At 37.2% G+C, this 13,587-nt stretch overlaps 1 protein-coding gene across 3 annotated transcripts in view; it reads left to right on the top strand.

Annotated features, from left to right (window-relative positions):
• LOC306985080 (uncharacterized protein) overlaps positions 1-12,419 on the top strand; it is a 69,026-nt gene extending 56,607 nt beyond the window's left edge. For all 3 annotated transcript variants that reach the window (XM_079586977.1, XM_079586978.1, XM_079586979.1), the window contains 33 exons: positions 732-785; positions 980-1,024; positions 1,162-1,206; positions 1,296-1,403; positions 1,511-1,564; positions 1,641-1,694; positions 1,880-1,933; positions 2,042-2,149; positions 2,274-2,327; positions 2,406-2,513; positions 3,222-3,275; positions 3,406-3,459; positions 3,542-3,595; positions 3,749-3,802; positions 3,928-4,035; positions 4,145-4,198; positions 4,309-4,362; positions 4,497-4,550; positions 4,734-4,787; positions 5,024-5,077; positions 5,192-5,245; positions 5,364-5,417; positions 5,507-5,560; positions 5,646-5,699; positions 5,879-5,932; positions 6,218-6,235; positions 6,444-6,497; positions 6,597-6,659; positions 7,699-7,864; positions 8,699-8,808; positions 8,896-8,976; positions 9,509-9,691; positions 10,635-12,419. In XM_079586977.1, the coding sequence (XP_079443103.1) occupies positions 732-785; positions 980-1,024; positions 1,162-1,206; positions 1,296-1,403; positions 1,511-1,564; positions 1,641-1,694; positions 1,880-1,933; positions 2,042-2,149; positions 2,274-2,327; positions 2,406-2,513; positions 3,222-3,275; positions 3,406-3,459; positions 3,542-3,595; positions 3,749-3,802; positions 3,928-4,035; positions 4,145-4,198; positions 4,309-4,362; positions 4,497-4,550; positions 4,734-4,787; positions 5,024-5,077; positions 5,192-5,245; positions 5,364-5,417; positions 5,507-5,560; positions 5,646-5,699; positions 5,879-5,932; positions 6,218-6,235; positions 6,444-6,497; positions 6,597-6,659; positions 7,699-7,864; positions 8,699-8,808; positions 8,896-8,976; positions 9,509-9,691; positions 10,635-10,778 (2,367 nt within the window). In that variant the 3' untranslated portion in view covers positions 10,779-12,419. The remainder of the gene's footprint in view (positions 1-731; positions 786-979; positions 1,025-1,161; positions 1,207-1,295; positions 1,404-1,510; positions 1,565-1,640; positions 1,695-1,879; positions 1,934-2,041; positions 2,150-2,273; positions 2,328-2,405; positions 2,514-3,221; positions 3,276-3,405; positions 3,460-3,541; positions 3,596-3,748; positions 3,803-3,927; positions 4,036-4,144; positions 4,199-4,308; positions 4,363-4,496; positions 4,551-4,733; positions 4,788-5,023; positions 5,078-5,191; positions 5,246-5,363; positions 5,418-5,506; positions 5,561-5,645; positions 5,700-5,878; positions 5,933-6,217; positions 6,236-6,443; positions 6,498-6,596; positions 6,660-7,698; positions 7,865-8,698; positions 8,809-8,895; positions 8,977-9,508; positions 9,692-10,634) is intronic.
• The last annotated feature ends 1,168 nt before the right edge of the window (positions 12,420-13,587 follow it).

Genomic DNA, 13,587 nt, shown 5'->3' on the forward strand with positions numbered 1-13,587 from the left:
ACATGAGGGTGAGTAAGTGATGACAATTTTATAAAACATAATGTTTAATATAAGACATAATGTTTCAAAAGATTTTTATGTAAAATAATTGCTGTTCTAATCTTTCTGTTCATCAATAATCCTGAAAAAAGTTTTCCACAACAATATTAAGCTGCACAACCGTTGTCAACATTAATAGTAAGAAATGTTTCTTGAACACTACATACGGTAAGCGTATTAGAATGGAATGATTTAAGAATGGTCATGTGACCCTAAAGACAGGAGTAGTGGCTGCTGAAAATTCAGCCTAAATTGTAATATTTCACAATATTACGTTTTTTACTGTATTTTTTTTGATTAAATAATTGCGGCCTCGGTGAGCATAAGAGACTTATTTCTAAAACGTTCAAAAAATCTTACTGGCCACAAACATTTGATTGGCCGTGTATTTAAAGTCAATATTTCTCAGGACTGTAACTGAATATCATTTTTAAAATATTTTGTTAAATAATGTTTCATAATACCTTAAATTGTTATATAAAGTATTTTATTGATCAACTTATCACTTTCTGAGTTTGTCACTATGCATTCTGGGATTTTCCTATCCCTTATAAGCTTGGAACAACCTTCCTATTATGATGATGACTAAAAATGTAGATAGCTCACTTGGGTTTATAGCAAACCCGCACTGTTTTTAGTCTTCTTAATAGTAACTTTACCTAAATAAAAAAATGACATTTGTTTTGTCATAGGGAGAGCCAGGTCTAAGAGGGGCTCCTGGACCACCTAGAAAGCCTGGACCACCAGTAAGTGTGTGATGGATCTAGTACAAACACTGGGATCCTAAATCGAGTAGATCATTTTTATTTTATACTTCATTCAGTTGCTGTACCTTCATTTATTTCATTATGTGGACAATTTTTTTTCAGTTTCCACTGCTGTACCACTGACATTTGCATGTTGTGGTGACTAATACTGTTAACATTTATGTGTTTTTTAGGGTCCCCCTGGTCCAGTTGGAGAAAAAGGCCTCCCAGGACCCCAGGTATATACCACTTCTCGAAGAAAATAAAATATCCTGACCTAACTCATTCAGTGAAGTTTGATTTCTCATAAAGCAGTGGTGAAATATAAAAGGTTTCATTTATTTCCTTTGTAAAATAAACGGTTACCTCTCTGCAGGGCCGTCAGGGAGATCCCGGGCATCAGGGAACAGATGGGCCATGTGTGAGCACACAATCAGCTCTTTCATTTACATTATATCTCAGTTTGGCTGTTAATTTTCAAACGCTGATTATGATTGATTGTCTATATAGGGTCCTCCAGGACTTCAGGGAGTCAGTGGGGTCATTGGAAAACCAGGACCCAGGGGAAGTAAAGGGCTCTCAGGGAAACCTGGGCCAAACGGGCCCCCAGGTATTCCAGTAAGTGAAAATTCTCCCTACCATACATGATGATGGATTTTAAAAGCTTTGCTGTATGAAAGACGTTGATGGACATCAAGTTAAAATTGTTGCAAATCTTTCTTCAGGGTTTACAGGGGGAGAATGGAGTGCCAGGTGTAGATGGGATGAAAGGAGAAAAGGTGATTTAAGTAATTTCAAATTGATCTCAAATTGTGTTTCCTTATGAAATCACTAAAAGTTGCTATAAATGCACAGGGAATGATGGGCCCTCCTGGTGACAACGGGCCTCTCGGACTGGAAGGGCCACAGGTTAGATTGGCACTGCAAAATTATTTGATCTTTATGTTCAGAATACAGAATAGCAAACTAAAACATTAAGCCTTGTGGTGTTTTAATGAACCAGAGTAAAATCACAATGACACAGTCTCAAATGGTTATAGCTTTAATAAATTGGTGGCAACTGAGATGTGATGAAAGCTTTCTGACCTCTGTAGGGTCCAACTGGTCCGACGGGTTTGGAAGGGCCTCCTGGAAGGAAAGGTGATAAGGTCAGGTGACAATTGATATTATATGCACTATCAAAAAATTATAGACAAAAATAACATTAATGTAGTTTTTTTTTCTTGTATCTTTTAATAATTATTTTCTACTGGCAGGGAGACAGAGGTGCCTTTGGAAAGCTTGGTCTTCAAGGACCAAAAGGAGACATTGGCCCTCCAGGTGCTAAAGGTCCAACTGGTCCACCAGGCCCAGCAGGCAATGAGGTGTGGAGATTAATTTCTTAATGTCGGCACAACTGTGCAATTTACCCTAAAGTCATCCGTCTCAAATACGATCAGTCTCACTGTCTTTTAAAAGAGTAATATTGGTGTTTTTCTCCTGATGAAGGGTGATGCTGGTCCAGTTGGCGTTGCTGGAGACCCCGGCCCTAAAGGAGAAAAGGTCATTCATCTTTTACAGCTATAGTGTCATTTCACAAGGGAAAATGCTGTTGTACTATATTTATTTTTTTCCCCTCAGGGTGATATTGGGCCGCTAGGATTTACTGGTTTAGAGGGGCCGTGGGGAGACGTGGGGGAGCAGGGAGAGAAGGGACTCAAGGGAGCCAAGGGCCAAATTGGACTGCTGGTGAGTGCAAATTAGCATTTCATATTATGCATTTGTTTGCATAACATTTTATTTACCCTGTCATGTTTTTATTAAGCATCTTCTCGGTTTATCGTATCATTTGATGTACGCTACTGTTGGAAAGAAAACAGTATTTTTTATTCAGCAAGGATTCATTCATTTGATTAAAAGTGGCAGTAAAGACATATAATATTACAAACAAATATTTATTTCAAGTAAATGCAAAAATATTAATCAGCACAAACTGTTTTCAACATAAATAATAAATTAAATGTTTCTTGAGCACCAAATCAGTATATTTTAATACTTTTTTCTTGGATCATGTGAAACAGCTGCTGAAAATTCAGCCTGACCATCACAGAAAGAAATTACATTTTATATATATTAAATATATTATAATTATAAATATATATACAAATATATTAAAGTAGATGAGTTATTTTATTTTATTAAATGTGATAATATTTCACAATATTAGTGTTGTATGTTACTTGTATGTATTGTCTTGGTAAGCAAGAGACATCTTTCAGAAGCTTTTAAAAATCTTACTGACCTCAAACTTTTGAATGGAGGTGCAGGTATTTTTCCTAAATGGAAAACACTTAAATATGTGTCATGTTCTTTTACCATGTAAAATGCATTGTATCTTGACGTTTTTTTGTCCAATTTTATTGCATTTTTGTTGATCGTTTGCTGTTTTTATGTCAGGGTGAGTCAGGCCTCATGGGCGGGAATGGACCTGCTGGTCTGAAAGGTGTAGAGGTGTGTAGTATCTTATTTTACTAGAGTTCATCATACTCTATGATCTGTTTCACCTGAGAATGATTGACTCCTACATTCCTGTTTGATATGGTTGTTACTGATAAACAGTTCCTGTTTTCTTGTGTTTCAGGGTGGACTAGGCCATACAGGGCTGGTTGGGCCAGATGGACCTCCAGGAAGCAAGGTACCACATTTGATTGTTCACTTAGAGCATCTTTGGATTATTTAATTTATTTTTATAGTCTAAATCTAAGTGTCTCTTTTAGGGAGATGTTGGACCGAATGGTTTACTTGGTGAGCCAGGAGATGCTGGACCTGAGGTTCTGATCCACTTGAAATGAAAATACATTACTATTTTAATATATTCTGCAAAGCTCATAACATGGAGCATCTTATTTGCATTGCTTTTAATGTAAAAAAAATTGCTGTTTTATTTATGTTCTCGTTATTCATATCTTTGCTTTGTGCCTCAGGGAATTGCAGGTCGCAAAGGAGTGCGAGGTGACTCAGGAAAAGCCGGCACACAGGTAAAGATAATTTGTTCATGTTTATATTCATCTCCCAGATGGTAGCCTATACTTAGGAACAACAGGGGACAATCAATGTGTTTTACCTCAGAGTAACTGATTCATGATCATACCTTGACCTACAGGGTGGTGTTGGATCAGTTGGTCCCCAAGGTTATTTGGGCCCTAAAGGTCTCCCAGGGCCTGAAGCGGAGAAAGGAGACTCGGGGGATAAAGGAGAACCAGGGGTGGAGGTGAGCCTTGTGATGAACTCCACTAAGATGGAAACTCGTGATTGCTTCTTTAAATTGATCGTAAATAAATCTACTACATGTTAAAAATGAACCCATCTCTTCCCTTTAGGGGCCAGACGGCCTTCAAGGCATACAGGGGCCACCAGGACTGCTTGGTTTGGAGGTACAGACATTAAAATCAGTTGGTGTGGCATTTTGTGCTTGGCTGTATATAGAAATACAGTACATGTGTTTGATTAACTAAGTTATATCAATTCAAATCTACTACCTTAGGGTCCACAAGGTGAGGTAGGGGCAAGGGGCTCGCCAGGCCTACCAGGAGCTCAGGTCAGTGCCAAGTGAGACAAAAGTGTACTTTTACAGAAAGAGACAGCAAATTGATACACCTTAATTTAATTGCGCCTTTGTTTCAACTCTGCTTGCCTAATAATCAGGCCGTTAATGAGTTTTGGTTGTTGCAGGGCCGTTTGGGTAACCCAGGACCTGAAGGAAAAGAAGGCATGAAAGGAGAGAAGGTAAGGTCACAATGTTCTTTTCTCTGTCTTAAATCCCTGTCTGCTATCTAAAATAAAAGTTATTTCTCTATGCCTTTGTCCTTGCTGTCAGATATGAGAGCTGTGTTTAAGCATACAGATTTCCCAGGACTCTTATCTGCAAATTCTTTTCAAATTTGAATTTGGTTATCGATGCATTTTTAGGGAGCTCAGGGCAAAGATGGAGCACCTGGAAAAATGGGTCACATTGGACGGAGGGTAAGATGTGATAAAGTGCCTCAAAAGTGCCTTTTGTGCTCTCTTAGATTCTATTAAATGTTTCCAAATCTCTAAGTAAAAGACAACAAAGTTTAATGACATTAAATTATCATGAATATAATTAGGTTATTTTAGACTCTGATGTCATTTATGTCATGATGCAAACATTTGTAAAATTGTGGTGATTATGATTAAAAAACTGATTTTTTGTTGTTGGTGGTGTTTGACATCTAAAGGGTAAAAGAGGCAAGGCAGGGTTGAGGGGGACCAGAGGACCAAGAGGAGAAAAGGTCAGAGTTCAGAGATTATAATAATAATTATAAAAAAATCTCTTAATTTTTGAAACCCATGGCTTGAATTGGACAAGTTAGGTATTTAATTCTTGCCTTCTTCTTGTCCAATAGGGAGAGAGAGGAGATGTAGGAGAGAAAGGACTTCCTGGATGGGAGGGAAGTATGGTAAGATTGATACTCCTGGTCAGAACAGTCCATTTCAAAATTGTCACATCTTTTGGATTAAATAACATTGTGGGAATGAATAAAATAGGATAATATTAAGATGCTTGATGCTTGACAGGGAATCCAAGGGGTGAAAGGAGAGCCTGGGGAGCAAGGTGTCAAAGGAGCAGAGGTGATTTTAAAAATGTACTCCGACATGATTCTTTTTGTGCCTTAAAAATACATTTTCTTAATGTTAATTCCTTAATCTGTCCATAATAGGGTGAGAAAGGAGACCAGGGACCTCTTGGTCCACCAGGGAGAGATGGCTTGAAGGTATGGTGTATCACAAGCCCATCCAATGATTCTGCAGTACAACCTATTAATTTATCTTATAAGAGTATTTATTTATCCTCTTTAGGGGAGTCTGGGGCCTCTTGGTCATTCAGGATCCCCAGGACCAAAGGGGGATCAGGTAAAAGTCAAAACATCTTGAGAACACATTCTTTAGTTTTTTCTAAGTTGTTAATATAATGCATGTATAGGTCATTAATCTTAGATATCTCTCAATTCTTTCTCCTTCATTTTTAAGTTGCTTTGGTTAAAAGCATCTGCTACATAACTAATTATTAAATGCATATACTTTTCCTAAAGGGCAATATTGGTCCTGCTGGGCCTAGAGGGACACCTGGAATACCTGGACTACCGGTAAATATGTCTTTTTAAAAATGTTTCAACATTTAAACCAATAGCGAACTGTGCCTTTTAAACCGTAGCCTAATTTGTTTTAACACATCTGCTGCAGATGCATTTACATGTGCTCTGTCCTTTCAAGATATGAAAGCATGGTTAATTCATTTTTAATGACATAAGCAAGGACAGTGAAGTGCTTTATCGCAGCCACAGATTTTTTATTTTTATTTTTTATTTTTTCCCGGATGAGCATGAAGATCATTTATAATTTATTTCTCTTTTATCTCCACCACCCTGCAGGGCTTGTTTGGAGACAAGGTATGAAATGTAATTTTCAAAGCTTTCTTTAGTCAGCATCTATCAGGTTAAAAGGCAATGTTCCAGATAAACAACATAAAAATACCTACATAAAATATTTTTACAGTTATTTTTATAGTTATATAATATATTTTTTTACAGTATATGTTAAATGGACTGTGTTAAGTTTTGTACATCAGTTAAATATCTCTTGTCATTTTAATTTTAGGGACTCAAGGGATTTCAGGGGCCTCCTGGCACCATTGGAAGAAGGGGCTTTCCAGTAAGTTGCCAGACACACTTTACAGTGTTTTATAACAATGTGAAACAATAAAAAGAAAAAAAAGAAAAAGAAAATTTGTTTTTTGTTTGATTATTTTAGGGTCCACCGGGGCCACCAGGACCTGCTGGTAATACTGTGAACCTGACCATGACTCAGATCAAGGCAAGTTGTTTAAAAACGTAATGTCCCTTTTCTCTTAAAAACGTAATGTCCCTTTTCTCTTAAATACATTGCTGATAATTTAATACCATTCATCATGTTGTTAAAGGACAAGTTCTGTATTTTACACTTAAAGCCCTGTTTTCAGATAGTTTCTGATGAAATAGAACGGTTAAGTTTAAAATTTGGACAGATGCTGCTGTCCCGAGAATTTTCGTTTTCTTTCGCTTTCCCCCCCACCTCCACAATGGCTGCATAGGTGCACAGGAATAATCCTTCCTAAAATGCATTACACTTTACATTTACACGTGAAACTCACCAAGTGGTCAGGGGTGTTCACTGATATGCTCACACAAAAATCGCGGCAAAAGATGCTTTCCAACAGGTTTTATCGTAGTTTTCCCAGTTCTCAACGGAAGAATGGGTGTGATGGGTTTAAAAAAAAATAGGTCCACAGTTTTACAAGGAATGGTAAAACACCTGTTGGAAAGCATCTTTTGCAGCGATTTTTGTGTGAGCATATCAGTGAACACCCCTGACCACTCGGTTTAATGCATTTTAGGAAGGATTATTCCTGTTGTGGAGGTGGGGGGGAAAGCGAAAGAAAGCGAAAATTCTCGGGACAGCAGCATCTGTCCAAATTTTAAACTTAACCGTTCTATTTCATCAGAAATGATCTGAAAACAGGGCTTTAAGTGTAAAATACAGAACTTGTCCTTTAAAGTCTTGTTCACACGGCACTAGAAAATGCCACATAGTTCACTGTATGCACTAAGATTTGCATATTTTGCATGATGTTACATACATCCTGAACGACGATAAAAAGTACTTAATTTAGACTATTCAGACTATTGTATTTGTAAAAAAAAAACTGATTTCAAGGTTTTTGGGACTTTTTTATTTTCACGATTCAGACATTTATCGAAGTAAAGAATGTTTTTATTTTTAAATTGAATGAAGGTAATCTTGTATTTTGTACTAATATCATTGAATAAAATACAGTAAAATGCATAGTAAATGTCTTTTTTTTCATCTCCAATAGGACCTGATGTACAGTTCAGACAAGCCCAATTACCCTCTGATTCAGACACTCCTGGACTCTCTGTACCATGACCTCCGGCTGCTGGTGGACCCTCCGGACGGCAGCAAGCAGCGCCCAGCCTCTACCTGTCTGGAGCTGTGGCTGTGCCATCCCAACTACACCAGTGGTCAGAGTCCACCTCTAGCTTTCATCTTTTTTTGGTTGTAGTTGGGTTTATGGAGCTTTGGAAATGCATACACTCAGTACTATCTCAGGCGATACAACAAGTGGACAGTGTCGTGGATAAAGTCTTCTCAATCTTGCAAAAGGAATGCTCTAGACGCAGATGTTCAGAAGTCAACATTAGACTTTATTAGACAAAGATTCCTTATTAGCCGAGATTCCTGCAGGACATCTGACCATCTCACTCGCAACACTTTTATACAGTTTTAACTAATGATCTCAATTGCAAGTGCTCTCCTCCCTTTTCTCTTCCTGGAATCTCCCCAACACTTGCCACAGTAACCTTATTAATTGGCTAGCCTGTTCTCTTTGTGAGGGTGGCCGACTGTCAACTAGTCAAAAACATATTTTGATTGTCCCACACAGTGATTATTCAGTGTTTTTGCCTCATTATTTTTATCAAGAGAACATGTTGAAGGCCATGTGAACCAAAAGAGAAACTTAGTATCAGTGCAGATGCCAACCGCAAGCTTCTTCAGCTAAAATCTCATTCTTTCCCGTGTGACTTCTCTCAAAGTCATGTAGTAGACCATGAGGCCTTCAAAACACATCTGTTTTTTTATATTTAAACTACTTCTACAATTGTTTTCAATAGGATAAATAAAATATTTCATAAACAGCACTAAAGAGGTGTAAATAAAGTGCTATTTTGAACATCCAATGTTCAGTTAATTCAGCTGCATTACTAAAGAAAGAAGTGTCTGTGTTCTGTGAAGCATACTGTAAGTTGTTTTGGATAGAGCTGTCTGTTAAATAACTACTTTTGTAACCGTTTCAGGTTTCTACTACATTGACCCAAACCAAGGCAGTCCTTTAGATGCTTTTTTGGCCTACTGTAACTTCTCAGATTCAGGAGCAGAGACCTGCCTTCACCCCAGAGATGCACACGTAATGTTCTACCTAACACCTCTACCTAACGTCTCTTTGATGTCAAAAACAATCAAAATCTTATTATTGCTCTTTCAATTTCCACAGCTGCCCTTAAGGACTTGGCTGAATGACATAGGGAATAACAGCAAGTTCTACTGGTTAAGTTCACTGGAGGGAGGTTTTAAAGTAAGTAGTACTATTGGTCTGTGGAAATACTTCCTATTGGGTCAAAGTTTGTGTTATCGGCAAGAAGGGAGTCTGGCTGTAAGATAGTTCACCTAAAATGAAAATTCCCAGAGCTTGTAGACTTACAGACTCTCGATATTTACTTTTATGGTACTTTTTGTAGACCCAGTTACCTTCGCTTTTTGTTGTAGACTTACAGACTCTCGACTTGTATACTTAAGAAGTCAATAGTTTACTTTTTTGGTACTTTTTGTGTGTGTTTTTGGACCCAGTTCCCTTCCCTTTCATTTGTATGAAAAATAAAAACCTGGAAATTAAAGATGCTGACTAAATAAAGACAGTTTTTTTTTATAAGCTTGCCTTTTAGCGCTTTCAATTATTGTCCAGATTAATAGCTTTTAATAATGTTGTTTTTATTACCCATAAAATACTTGCTCTTTTTATGTTCAGTTTTAAGCCCTGTTGTTGCATACAGTAAACTGTCTGTGTTCTCAATTTTATCATCAAATCCCATCTGTCCATCTTTGGTCAGCTTGAGTATCCAGCCCTCAGTGTGGTTCAGCTGCGGTTCCTACGACTCCAGAGCAACAGAGCAGAGCAGAGAGTGACGTACTCCTGTTACCCTGGACACCGACTGGGCCAGACACAGCGACAGGTCCAGTTCCTCACGGACGCCGTGAAGCAGAGCTATTTAGGAGCATTACAGGATTGCGTGGTACGTGGAGTCTAACGGCACTAGTTTTAAAAAAGTGATATTTTTATTAAATCACTTAAATACAGGTTAATATTTTATCCACGATTCATTCATTGCAGTAGTGAATCCATTTATTTTGCTATACTGTACACTAATATTCAGAAGTTTGAGGTCTATATAATTTATTTTTTTTAGTCACTTATCAAGTCACCAAGGATGCATTTATTTGCTCAAAAATACAATAAAAACTTATATTATCACAAATATTATCACAATTTAAAATAATACCTATTTTCTATTGAAATATATTTAAAAATGTAATTTATTCCTAAGATGATAAAGCTGCATGTTTGGCATCATTAGTCCAGTCTTCAGTGTCACATGATCCTTCAGAAATCAGTCTAATATGCTGATTTGTTGCTCAAGAACCTTATCTTATTATTATCACAAATGTAGGGCTGGTTTTGATTTTATCCTTTTGAGAATTTATTAGATTGGGAAGAGTAGGTGTAGAAAGCTTGACCTGAATGTAAGCTTGCTGAAATAAAGCCTAAATCGCTATTTGGCTATTGGTTTTACATTAGGGATTTTTGTCAGCTGATCCCCTTTGACCTACAATATTTACTTGAAGTCCCCCTGAGGTTTTAAGTTAATATTTAAATAATTTAATCATTTATTTGCATATGCACGACTCTCTCATGTCTGTTAATGTACACATGACTTGCAGGTAAACAAATATTGTTTTTTATATAAAATATATATTTTTTATTAAGTGATTTAATTTTGAATAATTTTATTTAATTATATTAAATTATAGCATTTTTTTATTTAATTATTAGCTTTTCATCAACTCAGATTCAGTCTTAATATCCAATAACAGCTTTGTTTGACTGACCAATGAATGTATACTCTTCACCTTTAACAACCATTTTGAAACCCTTTATGATTATGTTTTGTGTACCAGTCTGCAAAGGATGTGGATCCCGGACCACGTGAGTCTGTGTTTCAGTTTGAGGACATGGACCTGCTTCCTCTACATGACATAGGAGTCTTTGGCAACAGCAGTCACGAGTTTGGCTTCACCATCGGCCCTGTGTGCTTCAGCTAGAGACATACTGAATGATAACGGTACATTCTGTGTGTTTAAATACAAGCAACAAAGAGAAGAAAACAGAACACTCTGAAGAAGCATGTGGCATCTATGGCTTGTGGTAAAGGAAATACTCTACAAAGTCCTTCAGGCAGCGACTCCACACAAGGGTCCTGTCTTTCCCGGTGCTGCCAGAAAAATGGACAATATCCTTTTTTTGTTTACAGGGACTTATGGCTATGTAATTGATGTACTGTTTTATAACTAATTTTATTTGAGTTAGCAATGTTTTTTAATCACTAGCTGGTCTTGTAATAACGTTGTAGAGGACGCTTGGATCGCATCAAGTGTAATGATAGGGTTCTGACGTGACCACTATGTGGTTGCATGGTCCAAGTTTCAGCTGTATACTACTTTAATCATGTGCATCATGTTAAGACTTTGCATTATAAGGCAATATAAGTACATACTTGGAGTTTATAAATGACTGATACAAACAAAGCGTCCCAGTGAGGACACAGCTTACCTTACCATGAGGTTTAAATATCAGGAAGTCTGTGCTACCTTTCTGTTGTCTCTGTTCATGTCATAGTTTAATTTCAGAAAGTGTCGTATTGCCTAAATATTGTTCAAATATGTGGTTAGATGATGTATGGGTGCTAAGATTTACGATACAGCAGTAATAGTTGTTTCAAAAAGAGAATAATAATACTAACTGCAGCAAATAACTGTGCAAGCAGTGATCTAATGTGCATTATGGGTACGAGACTGAAATTCAATGCACATGCACAAAGTCATAGAGACAGTGTTGTTTAGTTCACATTTACTGTATGTAGGTCTCAGGGAGCACTTATGACATAAATGTAAGAAAATACACAAATTATATTGGATAATGTTGAGAATAATCAGACAAAGCCAAATTGAATCATTCAGCATTGCTTTAAAGCAGTTATCAAAACATTTTAAACCACATTGAATTTAGGCACAGGTGCTTTATTTTGATCAATTAGCCTATATTTTGTAATGTATATTGTGTTTTCTATGTATTTTTTTGGTGTTATCAGAAATCACATGCTGGTCATCTGTTTGAGTATCAGCTATAAAAAAATGCATTAATGTATCATTTAAATCGTGTCGAACTGTTTTGTATCATTGTTTGAAACACGACCGTTTCTTTAAAAAAAATTTGTGAAGTTGTATTTTTCCCTATTCAAACCAAAAAGCTTGCTAATGAGCTGAACTGCAGCTGCCCGGTTATACCCCAGGAGGATCCATTAGCAGGTACAATTTGCTTTAGCACAAGGTGCCCTAGCTGTGCCGCCTTTTGTCTGTATTTCTTTTCTGAATGTAGTCTGTAACGTCTGAAAATCGGTGTGGAATGGGATTAAGTGGGAAATCTACTGCACACTGCATACCTGAACTTGCCATACAAATGTTCAGATCTGGTCATTGGCAGGGCCGGATTAAGAGTTCAGAGGCCCCTGGGCACAATGACTTGTAGCCCCCCCCTCCTTTATTTTTTCAGCTACAGTATGTGTATTTAACAGCATTGTAGAAAGTCATTAAATTATATGAAATATGAAAATAAAACACAACATAGACTTCACTGTATAAATTGTACATTGATTCTTATTAAAGATACTATTAAAGTTCACAGTCAAGAGTGAGGGATTTTCTCTTTGTATTTTGTTGTTTTATTAACAGGGATAGCTCTCCAAAAAATTTTTAATTGTCATAATTTATCCTACTCTCTCAAGCCGTTTCAAACCCGAATAAGTCTCCCTCTTCTGTTGAAAATAAAAGTTATTTGGAAGACTGTGGGTAACCAAACAGTTGATGTACCCCAGGGACTTCCATAATAGTTTTTTCCTACTATGGTCAATGGGGACCAGCAACCGCCCGGTTAGCCACACTCCTCAAAATATCTTCTTTTGTGTTCAGCACAAGAAAGAAATTAATACGTATGTAACAACATTAGAGTGAGTAAATAATGACATCATTTTTATTTTCGGGTAACTATCCCTTTAAGGACAAGCGGCAGCATGTTTACTATTAGGGCTACTGTCTCTTTAAGATCTGCCCGCGACGAGTCTAATATACACGCGTTTGACAATCAGATTTTTTTCTTATTTTTTCTACTGTTCTTTCACTTTAGACATAACCAACTTTGTTTATGTAAACCTTGTGTGTATTTGACAGTATTAGAGCAATAAGACTCGAAAGATAACTTAGTCCAGTAATGGCGCTGTTAGACAGGCGTTTAGTGCATGTGCGTGTCGGCGGGTGTAACGTTATTGCGCTCAGAAAAGCGCCCATTAGAACAGCACATCAGCAGCGAATGACATGTTTAACCGGCAAGGCTTTAAAGCACATGCAAATAATACATTTTTATGAACTACGTGTCCCGTTCCTCTGCATTTCATGTGAATATACGTCGCGCTGTACAGTATGTTGAGACGGAGGCGCCAGAACTGCAAACTGATAGAATGCACGATCCTACGATATTTCTTCAAAAGCAGATCGTGGAGACATTTTAATCATAATATTTGACATAATATTTGACGGTGCCCAGGGCCCCTTAGATGTCCTGGGCCCCTGGGCAATTGCCCAGTTGCCCTAATGGTTAATCCGGCCCTGGTCATTGGGAATGCAATGGAAAGTGTCAGTCAGACTTCATCTTGCTATTAAAAACACACACACTTTTTACATTTTCAGTGTGTCCATGAGGACATCTTCATCCAGTAATATATGAACATCATGAGGAAGGAGTGTTATCAGTCCCACAAAACAAGTCAGCAAAGTGTTCCATTAATTTAAGTGTTCCTCC

The sequence above is a fragment of the Phoxinus phoxinus genome, assembly GCF_949152265.1.
Source record: "Phoxinus phoxinus genome assembly, chromosome: 17".
Taxonomy (NCBI): Eukaryota; Metazoa; Chordata; class Actinopteri; order Cypriniformes; family Leuciscidae; genus Phoxinus; species Phoxinus phoxinus.